The sequence below is a fragment of the Tinamus guttatus genome, unplaced genomic scaffold, assembly GCF_059628265.1.
Source record: "Tinamus guttatus ecotype Peru unplaced genomic scaffold, ASM5962826v1 Tinamus_guttatus_pri_ptg000357l, whole genome shotgun sequence".
Classification (NCBI taxonomy): Eukaryota; Metazoa; Chordata; class Aves; order Tinamiformes; family Tinamidae; genus Tinamus; species Tinamus guttatus.
In genome coordinates this window covers 510,036-536,394 of record NW_028288891.1, presented here as the reverse complement: position 1 = coordinate 536,394, position 26,359 = coordinate 510,036, and the positions used below count along the sequence as shown (strand labels likewise).

At 46.4% G+C, this 26,359-nt stretch overlaps 2 protein-coding genes across 2 annotated transcripts in view; both read right to left on the bottom strand.

The window, feature by feature from the left end:
- LOC148593633 (uncharacterized) overlaps nt 1-13,279 on the bottom strand; it is a 52,843-nt gene extending 39,564 nt beyond the window's left edge. Inside the window, exons 1-2 of the mRNA XM_088530146.1 lie at nt 12,493-13,279; nt 11,266-12,291 (exon numbers count right to left, since the gene is read on the bottom strand). Of these exons, the coding sequence (XP_088386272.1) occupies nt 11,266-12,291; nt 12,493-13,279 (1,813 nt within the window). The remainder of the gene's footprint in view (nt 1-11,265; nt 12,292-12,492) is intronic.
- Nucleotides 13,280-16,646: 3,367 nt separating this feature from the next.
- LOC148593632 (uncharacterized) lies at nt 16,647-21,970 on the bottom strand. Its single transcript, XM_088530145.1, has 3 exons — nt 21,184-21,970; nt 19,974-20,982; nt 16,647-16,725 (listed from the first exon to the last, which is right to left on the bottom strand). Exons 1-3 carry the CDS (start codon nt 21,968-21,970, stop codon nt 16,647-16,649), a joined length of 1,875 nt encoding a protein of 624 aa, XP_088386271.1.
- Nucleotides 21,971-26,359: the final 4,389 nt, after the last annotated feature.

Genomic DNA, 26,359 nt, shown 5'->3' with positions numbered 1-26,359 from the left:
AGAGCCTGGAGACCTTCGTTTTCTCTAGCTTTCCAGGCCAAAGCTGATCCCTTGACAAGTATGAGAGGAGTGCTCTTGTTTGGCTTTCTTCTGGTCAATGCAGCCAGGGCTTCTTCTGGGCCCAAGTGCTTCATGATGATGGCACTTGTATCAGTGGACTCTGGAGTCCTGAATTTGTGTCTTTGCATGTAGAGCGATGCTTAAAAAGACAGGTGAAGTCCACAAGAGTTTGTCACCTTTTTTCAGAAGCTCTTTGGAAGTTCTCTAGATCTCTAGCACGTGCATCCAAAACAAAGAAAGTAATTGTTGTCACATTTTAGCAGCTAACCCTAGTGATGTCTTCACTGAAACAGTGACCCCCTTCCTAGCGTGCCTTTTCATTGGAATGGCAAAGGAAGGGAAAAAGCTGCCTTATATCCCAAGTCAAGTAGTGCAGCTTGATCCCAGTGGACAGGGCAGTTTGGATCTGCAAGAGAAGAATCCTGTTGTCTCTTTCCAAAAAAAAAAGAGACAGAGATGGGATTGCTAATACTAATTGTAGTCCAGCTCTGAGCTTTGAAAGTGGCAGCATCCCCTTTGATGAGCTCCAACCACCTCTGCCCAGAACGCTTCCCCCGCTCCCCAAAGAAAGCAAACTATCCTCCGTGCGCCACAAAGAACTGGGGAGCTGCTGCGCGCATCCTGTGACTCCCTCTCTGGAATGGGCCAGAAGGAAAAGCATCAGCTATGCCACTTAAGGCCAGGACAGACAGTAAGCCCTGCAGAAAGGCTTGTGAGTATACATGTGTCCATTGATGAATTTTCTTTTTAATCAAAAGCTAAAAGATATCTTTAAAAAGGCATTGTGCTGGTGCGCCTCTTACCGACCAAAGGGTTTTGCTCTGTGTTTTTCCCAGGGAAACAGCAAGAGGACAAGAAAGGAGGTTTTGCACTTGGTTCTCCTGTCCTGGTGGATCCCTGTTGGAGAGTTGACTCCTTCACTAAGGATTGGTAAGGGTGTGTTGCCATGTGGTCTCCTTTTCTGCTTTTATTCCTTTTCCTGGAGTCTCTGTATTTGCCCTATGGGAGCAGGGGCTTGCTTGGAGAAGGAGGCTGTGCAGATTTATTTTGGAATAAATGTTTGGGGCAGATGCAAGGTTAGGACTAGACTAGTGCTGGGGAAGATGAGCGGTTGCACTGCAGACGTGGCTGCTCCGAATGGCAGGAGTTAAGGCACTGGGCTTGACTGACTGCAGCTGGCTTCATGAGCTGCCAAATAAGAGAGGATGCTACAGTGATAGCAGAATCAAATGTTTGTTTGTGTTAGGGTATAGTCAAGCAACGGCCTTTTATGCCTTTCAGGGTAAAACAAATGCTTCCATTAACCTGCCCTTGTAGCTTTCTTTGAGAAGCAGCATTCTCCGGAAAGGCCATTTTATCCTATTTGTACCATTTTAGAGTCTAACATCAGTGAGCTGCAAAAGTAAAATGTGTATCAGTTTCACACACATAGAAATGTAAATGCAGTGTTAAGAAGTCCTGTTTTCAGTGTGCCAGGCCAAAGCACAATAAATGCTCCTCTTGTCTTTTATGCCTAATGCTTTGAGGAGCAAAGGTTTTATGAGCATTTTTAGAGCATTCACCTTTTTTAGTCCTCTCTCAGTATAGATTAGCGTAGATGTGCTCATACCCTCTTTGGCAGAGGCAAGATTACCCCTCATAGTCCTATTCTCTAGTCATTGTCTATGTAAAAGAGGTATCACCTCCCACGATGGGAAAGTACCACTGAGGTGGATACAAGACCAAAATTCAGGAGAAAACCAGAACATAGTCCAAAGCAAGTGTCTGAGTGTTAAGAAGTTCTTAAAACTTACTACCCAATTTAGGCAAGAACGACTAATGAAGGTAAACATGGAGAAGCATTTATTTGAAAAGTACATAGCACAGGGTAAAATAAGTGTGATATACAATATCCCACCTTGCTCATCTAACAAGATAAACCATATTTTTTCCCATGTATTATTCTGTTTGTGAGCCCCAAATGTCGGTGATGTCTCCTCTGATCCTGAAATAGGTGGGATTGTGTAAAATTTCCCAATATTTGCTCCCATCTTAGACCTGGTGACCTTTAAAAAACCAGAAAGCAACAATAGTGACTTGAAACCTAAGCTGAGATACTGGAACTAATCTTTCTTTTCTTAGCATATGCTGTGAAGTTTGTCAGCGATAAAAGTGAAGGGAAAAATTTTCACAAGCTTACAGTGCATCTCTCCCATTTCACCTTTAATCTCCGTGGTAATTCCAGAATAATTTTCCTGGGTTGGCCACTCAATGCTATGACAATATTTTGGCAGAATTGCACTGAGGGCTGAGAAAAACAGGATTTTTAGGGGTTGGCAAAGTAAGGCATTCTTCAGAAAGGTGACGGCAGATGTAAAAAGCCACTGGCGTGAGGTCTCATAGCCATAAGACAGGCCATAGAAGACGATGAAAAATGATGTTAGCCCCATGGCAACAATAATGAGTGTCCAGGAGAAGGAGGCACATCTCCGGCATAAAACTGAGTGCGATGGCTTGCGACAGAGCAGGGGGACAGTGCTTTGTATTTTCTTCTGCCTCTGCAAGTTGTCCCCTTCTGGTGTCTTGAGAGGTTCCTCCTGCTGATACTTAAATGAGGCAGTTATGAGCATGTGTAGGGGAATGCTCATCAAAGCCCTTTCAGCTGCTAATATTATTGATCTCCAAAAGCTTGTGGGTGCTGGGGATTCTTCCCTTTTGTCAACATTGAAGAATATAAAGTTGACAAGCAGCTCTAGGAGCAGTGTGGCCAAAGCGCATGATAATCTTTGGAGCCTGCTGAAGGTGCCGGTGCCAGTGTGAGTAAAAACCGAGAACCACAGGTGACCATCTCTGAGGTTTGCTGCAAGCTTAATCCAAAAATAGTCAATTCTGCTGAGCCGTGCATTTGTGTTCATGGCAAAGAATGTCCTTTGGACTAAGTGGTCATCCTTGTTGAGAACGAACCAATTGCGGCAAATAAAGAAGCAGGTCTTGTGAGCGTGCAGATTTTCAACTTTTGCTCTACTTAAGAACCAGCTTGGAGAAGGGCCTTGGTTATTGTGCCAGACTCTCAAGGCACAGATATCTCCTATGTCTTTCTTAGTAGTTAACAAAAAGGTGTCTGTGCTTCCTTGCCTGAAAGAGGGAAAATGTGGGTGTCGTAAGCAATAGACATCACTGTTGCCATCCTGGCCCACGAGTTGAAGAAAAACATCTGCAGTGGTTCCAGCTCCCCAGCGACTGCCTGTGTATAAGGTGACCACAAAGGGCACTTTATGAACAGGGTCATTGTGTGGCTGAACGCTAATCTTGTCCTTGGTGAGTCTGTCAGCCTTGTCTCTTTTCAGTGCCCAGAGGGCCAAAGCAAGGTAGGCAAGAAAAATGACCACAAGGGTTAAGAGGGTCACAGGGTTTTCAGTTATGGGCGCTCTCATAGCTTTTCCCATGTTCAGAGTGTTGGGCGTCACTATTACCTTGGCTGCCAGCAATGTGATGTTGAAAGTGCGTATTTTTGACAGCGCCTCTTTCACAAGTGTTTTGTGCCCCAGCAGCGCTCTCTCCATTTCTGGTGGATATCGTATTGGAGGGAAAACGTTCTTGCCAATTTGGTAAAGGGCAGTGGAAATGGCAGCATTGGTGGCCAATTTGGAAGAATTCCCCTCTTCCAGCTTTGGATAGAAAGAGTTCTTCCATTTTCTTATGATAGAGAAAGCATTTTCAGCAATGCTATTTTCCTTTTTGGTGAGAGGGATAGTCCATTTTTTGCCTTCCATTTGGGTTTCCGTTTCTGCAGAGATTTTTCCTGGGAAAAACTTTCTAGCTTTCCTAGAGGTCAAGACTGAGGCTTTAAGGTCAGTCAAATTAAACCCAGCATTAAAAGGGTCTCCAGTTTGGACGTGAGGTGTCGTTGGAACACTTGAAGCACTTAGTGAGGCAAGTAGCTCGTGAAACACACGAGCTACTGGTCGACTTTCAAGTGGGTCCTGCTCTTTTACATATAAAGGCACTTGTTGAAATGCTCCAAGAGAATTATATACATACATTTTCCATGGATACTCTGGAGAGCATGCTCCAACTGGGAGAAAAGGAGGAGGAGTTCCAGGCTGAGAAGCAAAATGCAGAATTGTAGCAAATGTCTTTTCCTCTGAAGAACGACTTCCAGTACCTCTGGTACCTTTTGATACTTCAGAAGCTACTATTACTTTATAGGTCAAAGGCAAATAGACCCCCGAAAACCCACTGCATTGAAGCACAAGTTTTGTCCCAAATGTGGGAGCCCAGCGTGGTGTGATGGTCCACTTTCCAGTCTTTGGAATGTAATTTAAATGAGTATCTGTAGTTTGATGACTTAGCGTCCCAAGTAGTTACTGTTAAGAGCAGTATATGTGATTGATGCACAGTATTCATAAAAGTCAGAACATCAATAGAAAGATAAGCCCCAGAGCTCCCTGGTGAGGTTATTTTGAGAAAGAAATGAAACACATGCAGGCCGGAATCTAAAGCAGAGCTGGCAAGAGTTATGCATAAGGTATTCATAGCATAGATCATAGCTGGGTTTATAGGTGTTGAGCAGTGTGAGCTGCTCTTGTCACGGTGGTGGTTGACGTAGGGCAGAGTTTCTCCAGCTGCAGTTAAGCCCAGTGCCTTGAGGTGTGCATGACAGCCCAGCTCTAGCGGCTGCCCCGCGTGGCTCAGGTAAACGCGTGGCCCAAGCCCTGGCAGCTGCATATCCTGCGCAGACATCTCCATGGTCAAGCTGTGATGAAGGCACGCAGGAGCAGCGCATGGAGCTGATGAGCAGTGCATTGTCATGAAGCTGGAGGCTGTGGCTGGTGGTGTTCTTCCTGGCAGGAGGGCTGGCTGCAGCACAGACTTCCCCGAGCAGTGAGCTGTGTTCTTGACGCAGGCAGGGTTCATGGAGCAGGAGCATTGTGGTGGGGCCTGTGGCTGCCGCTTTGCTGCGGGGGCTGTCTGGTACCGCCGATTGCTAGTTTTGCTCTGTAAGCAGGAGCTGCAGTGCTCTGTGTCCAGTGTGTGCGAGACGTGTCCATGAGGGCCCAGGGAGCTGAGCAGCAGGGCCGGGGGTTGCAGGAGGGGAGAAGCGTCCCGCAAGTCTGGAGGGTTGTAGGCGGGAAGCCAGAGGAGCAGAAGGGCGAGCACTGGCCCTGCCACTGCTTGTCCAAGGGAGAGCCGTAGGCCAAGAGCCATTGGTGCTGCTGCAGCACAAAGCAGCCGCGCTGGGCTCCAGAGGTGCCCTGAGGGCCGCTTGCCCTGCGCTGGGCACCTTGGGTCCCGAGGGCATCACGGAACCAGGTGGCCCCTGGCGACGACACCCAACAATGGGGCTTCCCATCCTCCCCAAGGCGTGGGGGGGGGCCTGCCAGGCTCCTTCTATAGCCCCCCGCTCTGGAACAAACCTCCCCCTGAAAGCTGCTTTCCCAAAGCCTTAGCTCTGCCCACGTCCCAGGCGGCCCTGACCCTGGCTGGCCACTGGCGGCCCCCAGCGGCTCCTCCTTCATGGGGCTGGAGGTGTTGGGGATGCTGTGGAAGTGCTGTGGGAGCACTCTTGGGCGGATGGAGCTGGGAAAGGAGGGTCATGGTGCCCCTGAGGGAGTGCAGGATGCGGGCCGCTGTCCTGATTTCAGGGGGATATGAGGGCGCCTGCATCCCTTTTAACCAAGGGCTTTTGGAACTCCATCATCCTAGTCAGGGCCCAAATGGAAACAGCTGAAGTCCTCGGTAGGACTTTTTAAACAGCTAGGACTAGCAGCATCTTCAAGAGGATGCTGAGGCACTTGAGCTGCTCTGCCGAAGGATCATGTAAGCTTAGATGAGCTTGTTCATTTCTCTTCCATGCAGTGTCCCTCCATGCAGGAGGACTAACTTGTCCGGTTGAATCCTCATGAGTGCTGGAAAAGAACAGTTATGTTTTATCTCTTGCATATGACACGGCTATGAAGAGGAACAGAACTACTTAATTTCTTTTTAAGAGTGGAAGAGATGGATGACCATTTTTTCATATGTGATGAGCTTTGTCTTCTTCCTGCAATACAACTAGTTGTTGTATGTCTTTGTATATTTTAATTTGCCTTTCCCTTCTTAAATGTGAGAGAGGCAGAAAAAAAGGCATTTTAGGAGGGTTATGCGTTTTGCATGAGCTTCCACCATCCTTTCTACGAATGCTGCAGTTACCTAAAGAGCAAAGAAGTTATTAGGCCAGGGCCACCGGACGCCTGTCCTTTCACACCGTCTATCCTTCCAAGGAAGAGGGAGAGAAGAGGAAAGAACCTCTCTCCCATTTTAATTTTCACCAAAGGGTTGTGGAAGTGTGCTCCTGTCTGTCTTGTCTTTGTGCACTCCCAAAATGACATTTTCTTGAGGTAAGCTAGGGAAGTGTGTTGAAGCAGTTGGAGAGAATAGTGCCAAGTTTGGCCAGTGCACAAGGTGTTTCTGTTATTTTCATGTTGAACTGGATGAACTGCTGATGTGTTTGGTGTCTAATGTAGCTTCTGGACTCAGCAGTGATAGTTGCATTTAAGAAGTGATTCCTCCCTCCCTTTTCTGGGTATGTGGAGAGTTGGCCTGAATTGCCCTCATCCAAGTGGTATCTTTCTCCAGGAGCTCCCTGGGCAACTGTAGACTACACTTGTATATTTTGGAGACTCTAGATGTGTATTTCAGCGGAGACTGACGTGACTGTCCTTACAGATAGGTCTCTTCTCTCCCTCTCCCCCGAAAAAGAAATGACCCAAAAGGATGAAATAATGTGATGCATTGAAATTCAGTCCCTCTCTGGAAAATGATGTGGGGAAAGCACTGTTTTTGAGGAATCTCTTTAAATAGCCACAGAAAGCCAACATATCATGGGAGAAGTTATGGTGGGCACCTGGTGTAAAGTTTTGTCCATTCTCTCTCATGAAGTATTAGCTTTTATTGACTGGAAAAAAAGGCTGACTGGATAGATTTAAAATGGGAATTTATCTTGTAAATATATGTATATATATTTTCCCTGCCAGAACAGTGATATGCTTGCTTGTCGTAATTACTGGCACTGGGCTTTCTATTTTATGGAAAAGGTATGAGATGTCTTCGTCTATCTGTTTTTTGGTGTCTGAATAGATAATTCTCTATTGAAAAGGCAGCTGTAGAGGGCATGGCATGGTTAACTCGGTTAACTCTTGTGAAATGAAGTGGGATAGAGCAACGGTGAATGCTGATGAGATGAGGGCGATGCACTGTGAGCTTGTCAAGCTCAAAGGCAGGAAGCAGTATAAGCTTTTAGAAGCTGATGCAATTGCAGTGAGGTTGAGAGGGCCAAACCTAAAAAGAAAGCTCTTGTTTTTCTAAAAGATGTCATCATTGTCGTGGTAGTTTTCACACTGCCATTAAATGATGCCTATTCCATTGGGAACAGCTATGGTTTTTGCTACAACCTATTCATGATCAGTTCTCTGCCAGAGTTTGCAGTGTAGATAAGGTAGCACATATTTACAGGTGGGTGAGTGGTATCTTCTGCCTTTGCTCCATAATGACATTCGGCCAAACTTTCTTTCTGATGGCGGCTCCAAAATAATTGGTTTCCCTTGGATGAGGCAAGTACGGGCTAAAGGTACAGAGAAAAAATGTTTCTCTCCTCACCGCTTGGTAAATTCCTATATGATCAGTAAAAGCCACTGTCTTCACACGTATGGCAGTGACACCCAAGAGAAAGGTGGCTGTGCTGGCCCTTGGATAAGGACTGCCAGGGAACACGTTCCCAAGGAGCCACGCCGCACAAAGAGCCATCTGCTGCCAGAAAAGCACACTGCCTTGGTGGCACTCGTGTCTGCTTTGTAGATGAGAGGTAGAACTTGAAGCACAGCATCAAGAGCTAGTGAAGACTCCAGGCCTATCAACTCCTGATTCTACTTGGTCTCTTAAACAAAGACGGGGGGATTCACAGCACTTTTGCCACTGGTGCTACCCATGTCTGACATGTACTTTCCAGACTCTACACTAGGCGGAAGGTTTATGAGAATAAAGGGCTTAGAGATTCACACACTGCAACAGCCATGTCATCAAAGCAGGGCTGCTCTTCTGAAGGAAGGAAAATATTCTCTGTCTCATAGACACTCTTTTTTAAATGAATTGTGTCTAGCATTGCCACTTCTAGCTACAGTTACCTTCCCTTTTTCTATCAAAAGGCACTCACTTGACAAGAAGAGAGATGGTTTTCTTAGGTCAGCATGCCAATTAATCAAGAGGTGTGAAATACCTGACACAATGTGGAAAAAATGCTTTTCTAAGTACATATGAAAAAAAAGGGGAGGGATACCTAAGTGGGAGGAACCGGCGTAGAGAGCACACACACAGACAGAACAAGATACTGGCATTCCACACAGAAAACCTTAATCCAAGAGTCTTGAAGAGGGGAGTGAGAGTAAAGCAAAACGTGCAGCACAAAGCAGGAGAAGAGGAGCAGCTCTGGAGTTTACACCGTAGGAAGTGGCACTCCTGTTGCTCATAGTACTCCCAGCGTAACTCCATTCACAGAGCGCTGCAAATATTTTTCAATCCTAGTGACAATAATGCTTTCTGTCTGCCATTCTTTGAGGCTACAGGCTATGCTGAGGTTTGTGATGTGTGTGACAGTGGAGGCAGTGAACTCTAGAGCCTGGAGACCTTCGTTTTCTCTAGCTTTCCAGGCCAAAGCTGATCCCTTGACAAGTATGAGAGGAGTGCTCTTGTTTGGCTTTCTTCTGGTCAATGCAGCCAGGGCTTCTTCTGGGCCCAAGTGCTTCATGATGATGGCACTTGTATCAGTGGACTCTGGAGTCCTGAATTTGTGTCTTTGCATGTAGAGCGATGCTTAAAAAGACAGGTGAAGTCCACAAGAGTTTGTCACCTTTTTTCAGAAGCTCTTTGGAAGTTCTCTAGATCTCTAGCACGTGCATCCAAAACAAAGAAAGTAATTGTTGTCACATTTTAGCAGCTAACCCTAGTGATGTCTTCACTGAAACAGTGACCCCCTTCCTAGCGTGCCTTTTCATTGGAATGGCAAAGGAAGGGAAAAAGCTGCCTTATATCCCAAGTCAAGTAGTGCAGCTTGATCCCAGTGGACAGGGCAGTTTGGATCTGCAAGAGAAGAATCCTGTTGTCTCTTTCCAAAAAAAAAAGAGACAGAGATGGGATTGCTAATACTAATTGTAGTCCAGCTCTGAGCTTTGAAAGTGGCAGCATCCCCTTTGATGAGCTCCAACCACCTCTGCCCAGAACGCTTCCCCCGCTCCCCAAAGAAAGCAAACTATCCTCCGTGCGCCACAAAGAACTGGGGAGCTGCTGCGCGCATCCTGTGACTCCCTCTCTGGAATGGGCCAGAAGGAAAAGCATCAGCTATGCCACTTAAGGCCAGGACAGACAGTAAGCCCTGCAGAAAGGCTTGTGAGTATACATGTGTCCATTGATGAATTTTCTTTTTAATCAAAAGCTAAAAGATATCTTTAAAAAGGCATTGTGCTGGTGCGCCTCTTACCGACCAAAGGGTTTTGCTCTGTGTTTTTCCCAGGGAAACAGCAAGAGGACAAGAAAGGAGGTTTTGCACTTGGTTCTCCTGTCCTGGTGGATCCCTGTTGGAGAGTTGACTCCTTCACTAAGGATTGGTAAGGGTGTGTTGCCATGTGGTCTCCTTTTCTGCTTTTATTCCTTTTCCTGGAGTCTCTGTATTTGCCCTATGGGAGCAGGGGCTTGCTTGGAGAAGGAGGCTGTGCAGATTTATTTTGGAATAAATGTTTGGGGCAGATGCAAGGTTAGGACTAGACTAGTGCTGGGGAAGATGAGCGGTTGCACTGCAGACGTGGCTGCTCCGAATGGCAGGAGTTAAGGCACTGGGCTTGACTGACTGCAGCTGGCTTCATGAGCTGCCAAATAAGAGAGGATGCTACAGTGATAGCAGAATCAAATGTTTGTTTGTGTTAGGGTATAGTCAAGCAACGGCCTTTTATGCCTTTCAGGGTAAAACAAATGCTTCCATTAACCTGCCCTTGTAGCTTTCTTTGAGAAGCAGCATTCTCCGGAAAGGCCATTTTATCCTATTTGTACCATTTTAGAGTCTAACATCAGTGAGCTGCAAAAGTAAAATGTGTATCAGTTTCACACACATAGAAATGTAAATGCAGTGTTAAGAAGTCCTGTTTTCAGTGTGCCAGGCCAAAGCACAATAAATGCTCCTCTTGTCTTTTATGCCTAATGCTTTGAGGAGCAAAGGTTTTATGAGCATTTTTAGAGCATTCACCTTTTTTAGTCCTCTCTCAGTATAGATTAGCGTAGATGTGCTCATACCCTCTTTGGCAGAGGCAAGATTACCCCTCATAGTCCTATTCTCTAGTCATTGTCTATGTAAAAGAGGTATCACCTCCCACGATGGGAAAGTACCACTGAGGTGGATACAAGACCAAAATTCAGGAGAAAACCAGAACATAGTCCAAAGCAAGTGTCTGAGTGTTAAGAAGTTCTTAAAACTTACTACCCAATTTAGGCAAGAACGACTAATGAAGGTAAACATGGAGAAGCATTTATTTGAAAAGTACATAGCACAGGGTAAAATAAGTGTGATATACAATATCCCACCTTGCTCATCTAACAAGATAAACCATATTTTTTCCCATGTATTATTCTGTTTGTGAGCCCCAAATGTCGGTGATGTCTCCTCTGATCCTGAAATAGGTGGGATTGTGTAAAATTTCCCAATATTTGCTCCCATCTTAGACCTGGTGACCTTTAAAAAACCAGAAAGCAACAATAGTGACTTGAAACCTAAGCTGAGATACTGGAACTAATCTTTCTTTTCTTAGCATATGCTGTGAAGTTTGTCAGCGATAAAAGTGAAGGGAAAAATTTTCACAAGCTTACAGTGCATCTCTCCCATTTCACCTTTAATCTCCGTGGTAATTCCAGAATAATTTTCCTGGGTTGGCCACTCAATGCTATGACAATATTTTGGCAGAATTGCACTGAGGGCTGAGAAAAACAGGATTTTTAGGGGTTGGCAAAGTAAGGCATTCTTCAGAAAGGTGACGGCAGATGTAAAAAGCCACTGGCGTGAGGTCTCATAGCCATAAGACAGGCCATAGAAGACGATGAAAAATGATGTTAGCCCCATGGCAACAATAATGAGTGTCCAGGAGAAGGAGGCACATCTCCGGCATAAAACTGAGTGCGATGGCTTGCGACAGAGCAGGGGGACAGTGCTTTGTATTTTCTTCTGCCTCTGCAAGTTGTCCCCTTCTGGTGTCTTGAGAGGTTCCTCCTGCTGATACTTAAATGAGGCAGTTATGAGCATGTGTAGGGGAATGCTCATCAAAGCCCTTTCAGCTGCTAATATTATTGATCTCCAAAAGCTTGTGGGTGCTGGGGATTCTTCCCTTTTGTCAACATTGAAGAATATAAAGTTGACAAGCAGCTCTAGGAGCAGTGTGGCCAAAGCGCATGATAATCTTTGGAGCCTGCTGAAGGTGCCGGTGCCAGTGTGAGTAAAAACCGAGAACCACAGGTGACCATCTCTGAGGTTTGCTGCAAGCTTAATCCAAAAATAGTCAATTCTGCTGAGCCGTGCATTTGTGTTCATGGCAAAGAATGTCCTTTGGACTAAGTGGTCATCCTTGTTGAGAACGAACCAATTGCGGCAAATAAAGAAGCAGGTCTTGTGAGCGTGCAGATTTTCAACTTTTGCTCTACTTAAGAACCAGCTTGGAGAAGGGCCTTGGTTATTGTGCCAGACTCTCAAGGCACAGATATCTCCTATGTCTTTCTTAGTAGTTAACAAAAAGGTGTCTGTGCTTCCTTGCCTGAAAGAGGGAAAATGTGGGTGTCGTAAGCAATAGACATCACTGTTGCCATCCTGGCCCACGAGTTGAAGAAAAACATCTGCAGTGGTTCCAGCTCCCCAGCGACTGCCTGTGTATAAGGTGACCACAAAGGGCACTTTATGAACAGGGTCATTGTGTGGCTGAACGCTAATCTTGTCCTTGGTGAGTCTGTCAGCCTTGTCTCTTTTCAGTGCCCAGAGGGCCAAAGCAAGGTAGGCAAGAAAAATGACCACAAGGGTTAAGAGGGTCACAGGGTTTTCAGTTATGGGCGCTCTCATAGCTTTTCCCATGTTCAGAGTGTTGGGCGTCACTATTACCTTGGCTGCCAGCAATGTGATGTTGAAAGTGCGTATTTTTGACAGCGCCTCTTTCACAAGTGTTTTGTGCCCCAGCAGCGCTCTCTCCATTTCTGGTGGATATCGTATTGGAGGGAAAACGTTCTTGCCAATTTGGTAAAGGGCAGTGGAAATGGCAGCATTGGTGGCCAATTTGGAAGAATTCCCCTCTTCCAGCTTTGGATAGAAAGAGTTCTTCCATTTTCTTATGATAGAGAAAGCATTTTCAGCAATGCTATTTTCCTTTTTGGTGAGAGGGATAGTCCATTTTTTGCCTTCCATTTGGGTTTCCGTTTCTGCAGAGATTTTTCCTGGGAAAAACTTTCTAGCTTTCCTAGAGGTCAAGACTGAGGCTTTAAGGTCAGTCAAATTAAACCCAGCATTAAAAGGGTCTCCAGTTTGGACGTGAGGTGTCGTTGGAACACTTGAAGCACTTAGTGAGGCAAGTAGCTCGTGAAACACACGAGCTACTGGTCGACTTTCAAGTGGGTCCTGCTCTTTTACATATAAAGGCACTTGTTGAAGTGCTCCAAGAGAATTATATACATACATTTTCCATGGATACTCTGGAGAGCATGCTCCAACTGGGAGAAAAGGAGGAGGAGTTCCAGGCTGAGAAGCAAAATGCAGAATTGTAGCAAATGTCTTTTCCTCTGAAGAACGACTTCCAGTACCTCTGGTACCTTTTGATACTTCAGAAGCTACTATTACTTTATAGGTCAAAGGCAAATAGACCCCCGAAAACCCACTGCATCGAAGCACAAGTTTTGTCCCAAATGTGGGAGCCCAGCGTGGTGTGATGGTCCACTTTCCAGTCTTTGGAGAGGAATGTAATTTAAATGAGTATCTGTAGTTTGATGACTTAGCGTCCCAAGTAGTTACTGTTAAGAGCAGTATATGTGATTGATGCACAGTATTCATAAAAGTCAGAACATCAATAGAAAGATAAGCCCCAGAGCTCCCTGGTGAGGTTATTTTGAGAAAGAAATGAAACACATGCAGGCCGGAATCTAAAGCAGAGCTGGCAAGAGTTATGCGTAAGGTATTCATAGCATAGATCATAGCTGGGTTTATAGGTGTTGAGCAGTGTGAGCTGCTCTTGTCACGGTGGTGGTTGACGTAGGGCAGAGTTTCTCCAGCTGCAGTTAAGCCCAGTGCCTTGAGGTGTGCATGACAGCCCAGCTCTAGCGGCTGCCCCGCGTGGCTCAGGTAAACGCGTGGCCCAAGCCCTGGCAGCTGCATATCCTGCGCAGACATCTCCATGGTCAAGCTGTGATGAAGGCACGCAGGAGCAGCGCATGGAGCTGATGAGCAGTGCATTGTCATGAAGCTGGAGGCTGTGGCTGGTGGTGTTCTTCCTGGCAGGAGGGCTGGCTGCAGCACAGACTTCCCCGAGCAGTGAGCTGTGTTCTTGACGCAGGCAGGGTTCATGGAGCAGGAGCATTGTGGTGGGGCCTGTGGCTGCCGCTTTGCTGCGGGGGCTGTCTGGTACCGCCGATTGCTAGTTTTGCTCTGTAAGCAGGAGCTGCAGTGCTCTGTGTCCAGTCTGTGCGAGACGTGTCCATGAGGGCCCAGGGAGCTGAGCAGCAGGGCCGGGGGTTGCAGGAGGGGAGAAGCGTCCCGCAAGTCTGGAGGGTTGTAGGCGGGAAGCCAGAGGAGCAGAAGGGCGAGCACTGGCCCTGCCACTGCTTGTCCAAGGGAGAGCCGTAGGCCAAGAGCCATTGGTGCTGCTGCAGCACAAAGCAGCCGCGCTGGGCTCCAGAGGTGCCCTGAGGGCCGCTTGCCCTGCGCTGGGCACCTTGGGTCCCGAGGGCATCACGGAACCAGGTGGCCCCTGGCGACGACACCCAACAATGGGGCTTCCCATCCTCCCCAAGGCGTGGGGGGGGGCCTGCCAGGCTCCTTCTATAGCCCCCCGCTCTGGAACAAACCTCCCCCTGAAAGCTGCTTTCCCAAAGCCTTAGCTCTGCCCACGTCCCAGGCGGCCCTGACCCTGGCTGGCCACTGGCGGCCCCCAGCGGCTCCTCCTTCATGGGGCTGGAGGTGTTGGGGATGCTGTGGAAGTGCTGTGGGAGCACTCTTGGGCGGATGGAGCTGGGAAAGGAGGGTCATGGTGCCCCTGAGGGAGTGCAGGTTGCGGGCCGCTGTCCTGATTTCAGGGGGATATGAGGGCGCCTGCTTCCCTTTTAACCAAGGGCTTTTGGAACTCCATCATCCTAGTCAGGGCCCAAATGGAAACAGCTGAAGTCCTCGGTAGGACTTTTTAAACAGCTAGGACTAGCAGCATCTTCAAGAGGATGCTGAGGCACTTGAGCTGCTCTGCCGAAGGATCATGTAAGCTTAGATGAGCTTGTTCATTTCTCTTCCATGCAGTGTCCCTCCATGCAGGAGGACTAACTTGTCCGGTTGAATCCTCATGAGTGCTGGAAAAGAACAGTTATGTTTTATCTCTTGCATATGACACGGCTATGAAGAGGAACAGAACTACTTAATTTCTTTTTAAGAGTGGAAGAGATGGATGACCATTTTTTCATATGTGATGAGCTTTGTCTTCTTCCTGCAATACAACTAGTTGTTGTATGTCTTTGTATATTTTAATTTGCCTTTCCCTTCTTAAATGTGAGAGAGGCAGAAAAAAAGGCATTTTAGGAGGGTTATGCGTTTTGCATGAGCTTCCACCATCCTTTCTACGAATGCTGCAGTTACCTAAAGAGCAAAGAAGTTATTAGGCCAGGGCCACCGGACGCCTGTCCTTTCACACCGTCTATCCTTCCAAGGAAGAGGGAGAGAAGAGGAAAGAACCTCTCTCCCATTTTAATTTTCACCAAAGGGTTGTGGAAGTGTGCTCCTGTCTGTCTTGTCTTTGTGCACTCCCAAAATGACATTTTCTTGAGGTAAGCTAGGGAAGTGTGTTGAAGCAGTTGGAGAGAATAGTGCCAAGTTTGGCCAGTGCACAAGGTGTTTCTGTTATTTTCATGTTGAACTGGATGAACTGCTGATGTGTTTGGTGTCTAATGTAGCTTCTGGACTCAGCAGTGATAGTTGCATTTAAGAAGTGATTCCTCCCTCCCTTTTCTGGGTATGTGGAGAGTTGGCCTGAATTGCCCTCATCCAAGTGGTATCTTTCTCCAGGAGCTCCCTGGGCAACTGTAGACTACACTTGTATATTTTGGAGACTCTAGATGTGTATTTCAGCGGAGACTGACGTGACTGTCCTTACAGATAGGTCTCTTCTCTCCCTCTCCCCCGAAAAAGAAATGACCCAAAAGGATGAAATAATGTGATGCATTGAAATTCAGTCCCTCTCTGGAAAATGATGTGGGGAAAGCACTGTTTTTGAGGAATCTCTTTAAATAGCCACAGAAAGCCAACATATCATGGGAGAAGTTATGGTGGGCACCTGGTGTAAAGTTTTGTCCATTCTCTCTCATGAAGTATTAGCTTTTATTGACTGGAAAAAAAGGCTGACTGGATAGATTTAAAATGGGAATTTATCTTGTAAATATATGTATATATATTTTCCCTGCCAGAACAGTGATATGCTTGCTTGTCGTAATTACTGGCACTGGGCTTTCTATTTTATGGAAAAGGTATGAGATGTCTTCGTCTATCTGTTTTTTGGTGTCTGAATAGATAATTCTCTATTGAAAAGGCAGCTGTAGAGGGCATGGCATGGTTAACTCGGTTAACTCTTGTGAAATGAAGTGGGATAGAGCAACGGTGAATGCTGATGAGATGAGGACGATGCACTGTGAGCTTGTCAAGCTCAAAGGAGGAAGCAGTATAAGCTTTTAGAAGCTGATGCAATTGCAGTGAGGTTGAGAGGGCCAAACCTAAAAAGAAAGCTCTTGTTTTTCTAAAAGATGTCATCATTGTCGTGGTAGTTTTCACACTGCCATTAAATGATGCCTATTCCATTGGGAACAGCTATGGTTTTTGCTACAACCTATTCATGATCAGTTCTCTGCCAGAGTTTGCAGTGTAGATAAGGTAGCACATATTTACAGGTGGGTGAGTGGTATCTTCTGCCTTTGCTCCATAATGACATTCGGCCAAACTTTCTTTCTGATGGCGGCTCCAAAATAATTGGTTTCCCTTGGATGAGGCAAGTACGGGCTAAAGGTACAGAGAAAAAATGTTTCTCTCCTCACCGCTTGGTAAATTCCTATATGATCAGTAAAAGCCACTGTCTTCACACGTATGGCAGTGACACCCAAGAGAAAGGTGGCTGTGCTGGCCCTTGGATAAGGACTGCCAGGGAACACGTTCCCAAGGAGCCACGCCGCACAAAGAGCCATCTGCTGCCAGAAAAGCACACTGCCTTGGTGGCACTCGTGTCTGCTTTGTAGATGAGAGGTAGAACTTGAAGCACAGCATCAAGAGCTAGTGAAGACTCCAGGCCTATCAACTCCTGATTCTACTTGGTCTCTTAAACAAAGACGGGGGGATTCACAGCACTTTTGCCACTGGTGCTACCCATGTCTGACATGTACTTTCCAGACTCTACACTAGGCGGAAGGTTTATGAGAATAAAGGGCTTAGAGATTCACACACTGCAACAGCCATGTCATCAAAGCAGGGCTGCTCTTCTGAAGGAAGGAAAATATTCTCTGTCTCATAGACACTCTTTTTTAAATGAATTGTGTCTAGCATTGCCACTTCTAGCTACAGTTACCTTCCCTTTTTCTATCAAAAGGCACTCACTTGACAAGAAGAGAGATGGTTTTCTTAGGTCAGCATGCCAATTAATCAAGAGGTGTGAAATACCTGACACAATGTGGAAAAAATGCTTTTCTAAGTACATATGAAAAAAAAGGGGAGGGATACCTAAGTGAGAGGAACCGGCGTAGAGAGCACACACACAGACAGAACAAGATACTGGCATTCCACACAGAAAACCTTAATCCAAGAGTCTTGAAGAGGGGAGTGAGAGTAAAGCAAAACGTGCAGCACAAAGCAGGAGAAGAGGAGCAGCTCTGGAGTTTACACCGTAGGAAGTGGCACTCCTGTTGCTCATAGTACTCCCAGCGTAACTCCATTCACAGAGCGCTGCAAATATTTTTCAATCCTAGTGACAATAATGCTTTCTGTCTGCCATTCTTTGAGGCTACAGGCTATGCTGAGGTTTGTGATGTGTGTGACAGTGGAGGCAGTGAACTCTAGAGCCTGGAGACCTTCGTTTTCTCTAGCTTTCCAGGCCAAAGCTGATCCCTTGACAAGTATGAGAGGAGTGCTCTTGTTTGGCTTTCTTCTGGTCAATGCAGCCAGGGCTTCTTCTGGGCCCAAGTGCTTCATGATGATGGCACTTGTATCAGTGGACTCTGGAGTCCTGAATTTGTGTCTTTGCATGTAGAGCGATGCTTAAAAAGACAGGTGAAGTCCACAAGAGTTTGTCACCTTTTTTCAGAAGCTCTTTGGAAGTTCTCTAGATCTCTAGCACGTGCATCCAAAACAAAGAAAGTAATTGTTGTCACATTTTAGCAGCTAACCCTAGTGATGTCTTCACTGAAACAGTGACCCCCTTCCTAGCGTGCCTTTTCATTGGAATGGCAAAGGAAGGGAAAAAGCTGCCTTATATCCCAAGTCAAGTAGTGCAGCTTGATCCCAGTGGACAGGGCAGTTTGGATCTGCAAGAGAAGAATCCTGTTGTCTCTTTCCAAAAAAAAAAGAGACAGAGATGGGATTGCTAATACTAATTGTAGTCCAGCTCTGAGCTTTGAAAGTGGCAGCATCCCCTTTGATGAGCTCCAACCACCTCTGCCCAGAACGCTTCCCCCGCTCCCCAAAGAAAGCAAACTATCCTCCGTGCGCCACAAAGAACTGGGGAGCTGCTGCGCGCATCCTGTGACTCCCTCTCTGGAATGGGCCAGAAGGAAAAGCATCAGCTATGCCACTTAAGGCCAGGACAGACAGTAAGCCCTGCAGAAAGGCTTGTGAGTATACATGTGTCCATTGATGAATTTTCTTTTTAATCAAAAGCTAAAAGATATCTTTAAAAAGGCATTGTGCTGGTGCGCCTCTTACCGACCAAAGGGTTTTGCTCTGTGTTTTTCCCAGGGAAACAGCAAGAGGACAAGAAAGGAGGTTTTGCACTTGGTTCTCCTGTCCTGGTGGATCCCTGTTGGAGAGTTGACTCCTTCACTAAGGATTGGTAAGGGTGTGTTGCCATGTGGTCTCCTTTTCTGCTTTTATTCCTTTTCCTGGAGTCTCTGTATTTGCCCTATGGGAGCAGGGGCTTGCTTGGAGAAGGAGGCTGTGCAGATTTATTTTGGAATAAATGTTTGGGGCAGATGCAAGGTTAGGACTAGACTAGTGCTGGGGAAGATGAGCGGTTGCACTGCAGACGTGGCTGCTCCGAATGGCAGGAGTTAAGGCACTGGGCTTGACTGACTGCAGCTGGCTTCATGAGCTGCCAAATAAGAGAGGATGCTACAGTGATAGCAGAATCAAATGTTTGTTTGTGTTAGGGTATAGTCAAGCAACGGCCTTTTATGCCTTTCAGGGTAAAACAAATGCTTCCATTAACCTGCCCTTGTAGCTTTCTTTGAGAAGCAGCATTCTCCGGAAAGGCCATTTTATCCTATTTGTACCATTTTAGAGTCTAACATCAGTGAGCTGCAAAAGTAAAATGTGTATCAGTTTCACACACATAGAAATGTAAATGCAGTGTTAAGAAGTCCTATTTTCAGTGTGCCAGGCCAAAGCACAATAAATGCTCCTCTTGTCTTTTATGCCTAATGCTTTGAGGAGCAAAGGTTTTATGAGCATTTTTAGAGCATTCACCTTTTTTAGTCCTCTCTCAGTATAGATTAGCGTAGATGTGCTCATACCCTCTTTGGCAGAGGCAAGATTACCCCTCATAGTCCTATTCTCTAGTCATTGTCTATGTAAAAGAGGTATCACCTCCCACGATGGGAAAGTACCACTGAGGTGGATACAAGACCAAAATTCAGGAGAAAACCAGAACATAGTCCAAAGCAAGTGTCTGAGTGTTAAGAAGTTCTTAAAACTTACTACCCAATTTAGGCAAGAACGACTAATGAAGGTAAACATGGAGAAGCATTTATTTGAAAAGTACATAGCACAGGGTAAAATAAGTGTGATATACAATATCCCACCTTGCTCATCTAACAAGATAAACCATATTTTTTCCCATGTATTATTCTGTTTGTGAGCCCCAAATGTCGGTGATGTCTCCTCTGATCCTGAAATAGGTGGGATTGTGTAAAATTTCCCAATATTTGCTCCCATCTTAGACCTGGTGACCTTTAAAAAACCAGAAAGCAACAATAGTGACTTGAAACCTAAGCTGAGATACTGGAACTAATCTTTCTTTTCTTAGCATATGCTGTGAAGTTTGTCAGCGATAAAAGTGAAGGGAAAAATTTTCACAAGCTTACAGTGCATCTCTCCCATTTCACCTTTAATCTCCGTGGTAATTCCAGAATAATTTTCCTGGGTTGGCCACTCAATGCTATGACAATATTTTGGCAGAATTGCACTGAGGGCTGAGAAAAACAGGATTTTTAGGGGTTGGCAAAGTAAGGCATTCTTCAGAAAGGTGACGGCAGATGTAAAAAGCCACTGGCGTGAGGTCTCATAGCCATAAGACAGGCCATAGAAGACGATGAAAAATGATGTTAGCCCCATGGCAACAATAATGAGTGTCCAGGAGAAGGAGGCACATCTCCGGCATAAAACTGAGTGCGATGGCTTGCGACAGAGCAGGGGGACAGTGCTTTGTATTTTCTTCTGCCTCTGCAAGTTGTCCCCTTCTGGTGTCTTGAGAGGTTCCTCCTGCTGATACTTAAATGAGGCAGTTATGAGCATGTGTAGGGGAATGCTCATCAAAGCCCTTTCAGCTGCTAATATTATTGATCTCCAAAAGCTTGTGGGTGCTGGGGATTCTTCCCTTTTGTCAACATTGAAGAATATAAAGTTGACAAGCAGCTCTAGGAGCAGTGTGGCCAAAGCGCATGATAATCTTTGGAGCCTGCTGAAGGTGCCGGTGCCAGTGTGAGTAAAAACCGAGAACCACAGGTGACCATCTCTGAGGTTTGCTGCAAGCTTAATCCAAAAATAGTCAATTCTGCTGAGCCGTGCATTTGTGTTCATGGCAAAGAATGTCCTTTGGACTAAGTGGTCATCCTTGTTGAGAACGAACCAATTGCGGCAAATAAAGAAGCAGGTCTTGTGAGCGTGCAGATTTTCAACTTTTGCTCTACTTAAGAACCAGCTTGGAGAAGGGCCTTGGTTATTGTGCCAGACTCTCAAGGCACAGATATCTCCTATGTCTTTCTTAGTAGTTAACAAAAAGGTGTCTGTGCTTCCTTGCCTGAAAGAGGGAAAATGTGGGTGTCGTAAGCAATAGACATCACTGTTGCCATCCTGGCCCACGAGTTGAAGAAAAACATCTGCAGTGGTTCCAGCTCCCCAGCGACTGCCTGTGTATAAGGTGACCACAAAGGGCACTTTATGAACAGGGTCATTGTGTGGCTGAACGCTAATCTTGTCCTTGGTGAGTCTGTCAGCCTTGTCTCTTTTCAGTGCCCAGAGGGCCAAAGCAAGGTAGGCAAGAAAAATGACCACAAGGGTTAAGAGGGTCACAGGGTTTTCAGTTATGGGCGCTCTCATAGCTTTTCCCATGTTCAGAGTGTTGGGCGTCACTATTACCTTGGCTGCCAGCAATGTGATGTTGAAAGTGCGTATTTTTGACAGCGCCTCTTTCACAAGTGTTTTGTGCCCCAGCAGCGCTCTCTCCATTTCTGGTGGATATCGTATTGGAGGGAAAACGTTCTTGCCAATTTGGTAAAGGGCAGTGGAAATGGCAGCATTGGTGGCCAATTTGGAAGAATTCCCCTCTTCCAGCTTTGGATAGAAAGAGTTCTTCCATTTTCTTATGATAGAGAAAGCATTTTCAGCAATGCTATTTTCCTTTTTGGTGAGAGGGATAGTCCATTTTTTGCCTTCCATTTGGGTTTCCGTTTCTGCAGAGATTTTTCCTGGGAAAAACTTTCTAGCTTTCCTAGAGGTCAAGACTGAGGCTTTAAGGTCAGTCAAATTAAACCCAGCATTAAAAGGGTCTCCAGTTTGGACGTGAGGTGTCGTTGGAACACTTGAAGCACTTAGTGAGGCAAGTAGCTCGTGAAACACACGAGCTACTGGTCGACTTTCAAGTGGGTCCTGCTCTTTTACATATAAAGGCACTTGTTGAAGTGCTCCAAGAGAATTATATACATACATTTTCCATGGATACTCTGGAGAGCATGCTCCAACTGGGAGAAAAGGAGGAGGAGTTCCAGGCTGAGAAGCAAAATGCAGAATTGTAGCAAATGTCTTTTCCTCTGAAGAACGACTTCCAGTACCTCTGGTACCTTTTGATACTTCAGAAGCTACTATTACTTTATAGGTCAAAGGCAAATAGACCCCCGAAAACCCACTGCATCGAAGCACAAGTTTTGTCCCAAATGTGGGAGCCCAGCGTGGTGTGATGGTCCACTTTCCAGTCTTTGGAGAGGAATGTAATTTAAATGAGTATCTGTAGTTTGATGACTTAGCGTCCCAAGTAGTTACTGTTAAGAGCAGTATATGTGATTGATGCACAGTATTCATAAAAGTCAGAACATCAATAGAAAGATAAGCCCCAGAGCTCCCTGGTGAGGTTATTTTGAGAAAGAAATGAAACACATGCAGGCCGGAATCTAAAGCAGAGCTGGCAAGAGTTATGCGTAAGGTATTCATAGCATAGATCATAGCTGGGTTTATAGGTGTTGAGCAGTGTGAGCTGCTCTTGTCACGGTGGTGGTTGACGTAGGGCAGAGTTTCTCCAGCTGCAGTTAAGCCCAGTGCCTTGAGGTGTGCATGACAGCCCAGCTCTAGCGGCTGCCCCGCGTGGCTCAGGTAAACGCGTGGCCCAAGCCCTGGCAGCTGCATATCCTGCGCAGACATCTCCATGGTCAAGCTGTGATGAAGGCACGCAGGAGCAGCGCATGGAGCTGATGAGCAGTGCATTGTCATGAAGCTGGAGGCTGTGGCTGGTGGTGTTCTTCCTGGCAGGAGGGCTGGCTGCAGCACAGACTTCCCCGAGCAGTGAGCTGTGTTCTTGACGCAGGCAGGGTTCATGGAGCAGGAGCATTGTGGTGGGGCCTGTGGCTGCCGCTTTGCTGCGGGGGCTGTCTGGTACCGCCGATTGCTAGTTTTGCTCTGTAAGCAGGAGCTGCAGTGCTCTGTGTCCAGTCTGTGCGAGACGTGTCCATGAGGGCCCAGGGAGCTGAGCAGCAGGGCCGGGGGTTGCAGGAGGGGAGAAGCGTCCCGCAAGTCTGGAGGGTTGTAGGCGGGAAGCCAGAGGAGCAGAAGGGCGAGCGCTGGCCCTGCCACTGCTTGTCCAAGGGAGAGCCGTAGGCCAAGAGCCATTGGTGCTGCTGCAGCACAAAGCAGCCGCGCTGGGCTCCAGAGGTGCCCTGAGGGCCGCTTGCCCTGCGCTGGGCACCTTGGGTCCCGAGGGCATCACGGAACCAGGTGGCCCCTGGCGACGACACCCAACAATGGGGCTTCCCATCCTCCCCAAGGCGTGGGGGGGGGCCTGCCAGGCTCCTTCTATAGCCCCCCGCTCTGGAACAAACCTCCCCCTGAAAGCTGCTTTCCCAAAGCCTTAGCTCTGCCCACGTCCCAGGCGGCCCTGACCCTGGCTGGCCACTGGCGGCCCCCAGCGGCTCCTCCTTCATGGGGCTGGAGGTGTTGGGGATGCTGTGGAAGTGCTGTGGGAGCACTCTTGGGCGGATGGAGCTGGGAAAGGAGGGTCATGGTGCCCCTGAGGGAGTGCAGGATGCGGGCCGCTGTCCTGATTTCAGGGGGATATGAGGGCGCCTGCATCCCTTTTAACCAAGGGCTTTTGGAACTCCATCATCCTAGTCAGGGCCCAAATGGAAACAGCTGAAGTCCTCGGTAGGACTTTTTAAACAGCTAGGACTAGCAGCATCTTCAAGAGGATGCTGAGGCACTTGAGCTGCTCTGCCGAAGGATCATGTAAGCTTAGATGAGCTTGTTCATTTCTCTTCCATGCAGTGTCCCTCCATGCAGGAGGACTAACTTGTCCGGTTGAATCCTCATGAGTGCTGGAAAAGAACAGTTATGTTTTATCTCTTGCATATGACACGGCTATGAAGAGGAACAGAACTACTTAATTTCTTTTTAAGAGTGGAAGAGATCGATGACCATTTTTTCATATGTGATGAGCTTTGTCTTCTTCCTGCAATACAACTAGTTGTTGTATGTCTTTGTATATTTTAATTTGCCTTTCCCTCCTTAAATGTGAGAGAGGCAGAAAAAAAGGCATTTTAGGAGGGTTATGCGTTTTGCATGAGCTTCCACCATCCTTTCTACGAATGCTGCAGTTACCTAAAGAGCAAAGAAGTTATTAGGCCAGGGCCACCGGACGCCTGTCCTTTCACACCGTCTATCCTTCCAAGGAAGAGGGAGAGAAGAGGAAAGAACCTCTCTCCCATTTTAATTTTCACCAAAGGGTTGTGGAAGTGTGCTCCTGTCTGTCTTGTCTTTGTGCACTCCCAAAATGACGTTTTCTTGAGGTAAGCTAGGGAAGTGTGTTGAAGCAGTTGGAGAGAATAGTGCCAAGTTTGGCCAGTGCACAAGGTGTTTCTGTTATTTTCATGTTGAACTGGATGAACTGCTGATGTGTTTGGTGTCTAATGTAGCTTCTGGACTCAGCAGTGATAGTTGCATTTAAGAAGTGATTCCTCCCTCCCTTTTCTGGGTATGTGGAGAGTTGGCCTGAATTGCCCTCATCCAAGTGGTATCTTTCTCCAGCAGCTCCCTGGGCAACTGTAGACTACACTTGTATATTTTGGAGACTCTAGATGTGTATTTCAGCGGAGACTGACGTGACTGTCCTTACAGATAGGTCTCTTCTCTCCCTCTCCCCCGAAAAAGAAATGACCCAAAAGGATGAAATAATGTGATGCATTGAAATTCAGTCCCTCTCTGGAAAATGATGTGGGGAAAGCACTGTTTTTGAGGAATCTCTTTAAATAGCCACAGAAAGCCAACATATCATGGGAGAAGTTATGGTGGGCACCTGGTGTAAAGTTTTGTCCATTCTCTCTCATGAAGTATTAGCTTTTATTGACTGGAAAAAAAGGCTGACTGGATAGATTTAAAATGGGAATTTATCTTGTAAATATATGTATATATATTTTCCCTGCCAGAACAGTGATATGCTTGCTTGTCGTAATTACTGGCACTGGGCCTTCTATTTTATGGAAAAGGTATGAGATGTCTTCGTCTATCTGTTTTTTGGTGTCTGAATAGATAATTCTCTATTGAAAAGGCAGCTGTAGAGGGCATGGCATGGTTAACTCGGTTAACTCTTGTGAAATGAAGTGGGATAGAGCAACGGTGAATGCTGATGAGATGAGGGCGATGCACTGTGAGCTTGTCAAGCTCAAAGGAGGAAGCAGTATAAGCTTGTAGAAGCTGATGCAATTGCAGTGAGGTTGAGAGGGCCAAACCTAAAAAGAAAGCTCTTGTTTTTCTAAAAGATGTCATCATTGTCGTGGTAGTTTTCACACTGCCATTAAATGATGCCTATTCCATTGGGAACAGCTATGGTTTTTGCTACAACCTATTCATGATCAGTTCTCTGCCAGAGTTTGCAGTGTAGATAAGGTAGCACATATTTACAGGTGGGTGAGTGGTATCTTCTGCCTTTGCTCCATAATGACATTCGGCCAAACTTTCTTTCTGATGGCGGCTCCAAAATAATTGGTTTCCCTTGGATGAGGCAAGTACGGGCTAAAGGTACAGAGAAAAAATGTTTCTCTCCTCACAGCTTGGTAAATTCCTATATGATCAGTAAAAGCCACTGTCTTCACACGTATGGCAGTGACACCCAAGAGAAAGGTGGCTGTGCTGGCCCTTGGATAAGGACTGCCAGGGAACACGTTCCCAAGGAGCCACGCCGCACAAAGAGCCATCTGCTGCCAGAAAAGCACACTGCCTTGGTGGCACTCGTGTCTGCTTTGTAGATGAGAGGTAGAACTTGAAGCACAGCATCAAGAGCTAGTGAAGACTCCAGGCCTATCAACTCCTGATTCTACTTGGTCTCTTAAACAAAGACGGGGGGATTCACAGCACTTTTGCCACTGGTGCTACCCATGTCTGACATGTACTTTCCAGACTCTACACTAGGCGGAAGGTTTATGAGAATAAAGGGCTTAGAGATTCACACACTGCAACAGCCATGTCATCAAAGCAGGGCTGCTCTTCTGAAGGAAGGAAAATATTCTCTGTCTCATAGACACTCTTTTTTAAATGAATTGTGTCTAGCATTGCCACTTCTAGCTACAGTTACCTTCCCTTTTTCTATCAAAAGGCACTCACTTGACAAGAAGAGAGATGGTTTTCTTAGGTCAGCATGCCAATTAATCAAGAGGTGTGAAATACCTGACACAATGTGGAAAAAATGCTTTTCTAAGTACATATGAAAAAAAAGGGGAGGGATACCTAAGTGGGAGGAACCGGCGTAGAGAGCACACACACAGACAGAACAAGATACTGGCATTCCACACAGAAAACCTTAATCCAAGAGTCTTGAAGAGGGGAGTGAGAGTAAAGCAAAACGTGCAGCACAAAGCAGGAGAAGAGGAGCAGCTCTGGAGTTTACACCGTAGGAAGTGGCACTCCTGTTGCTCATAGTACTCCCAGCGTAACTCCATTCACAGAGCGCTGCAAATATTTTTCAATCCTAGTGACAATAATGCTTTCTGTCTGCCATTCTTTGAGGCTACAGGCTATGCTGAGGTTTGTGATGTGTGTGACAGTGGAGGCAGTGAACTCTAGAGCCTGGAGACCTTCGTTTTCTCTAGCTTTCCAGGCCAAAGCTGATCCCTTGACAAGTATGAGAGGAGTGCTCTTGTTTGGCTTTCTTCTGGTCAATGCAGCCAGGGCTTCTTCTGGGCCCAAGTGCTTCATGATGATGGCACTTGTATCAGTGGACTCTGGAGTCCTGAATTTGTGTCTTTGCATGTAGAGCGATGCTTAAAAAGACAGGTGAAGTCCACAAGAGTTTGTCACCTTTTTTCAGAAGCTCTTTGGAAGTTCTCTAGATCTCTAGCACGTGCATCCAAA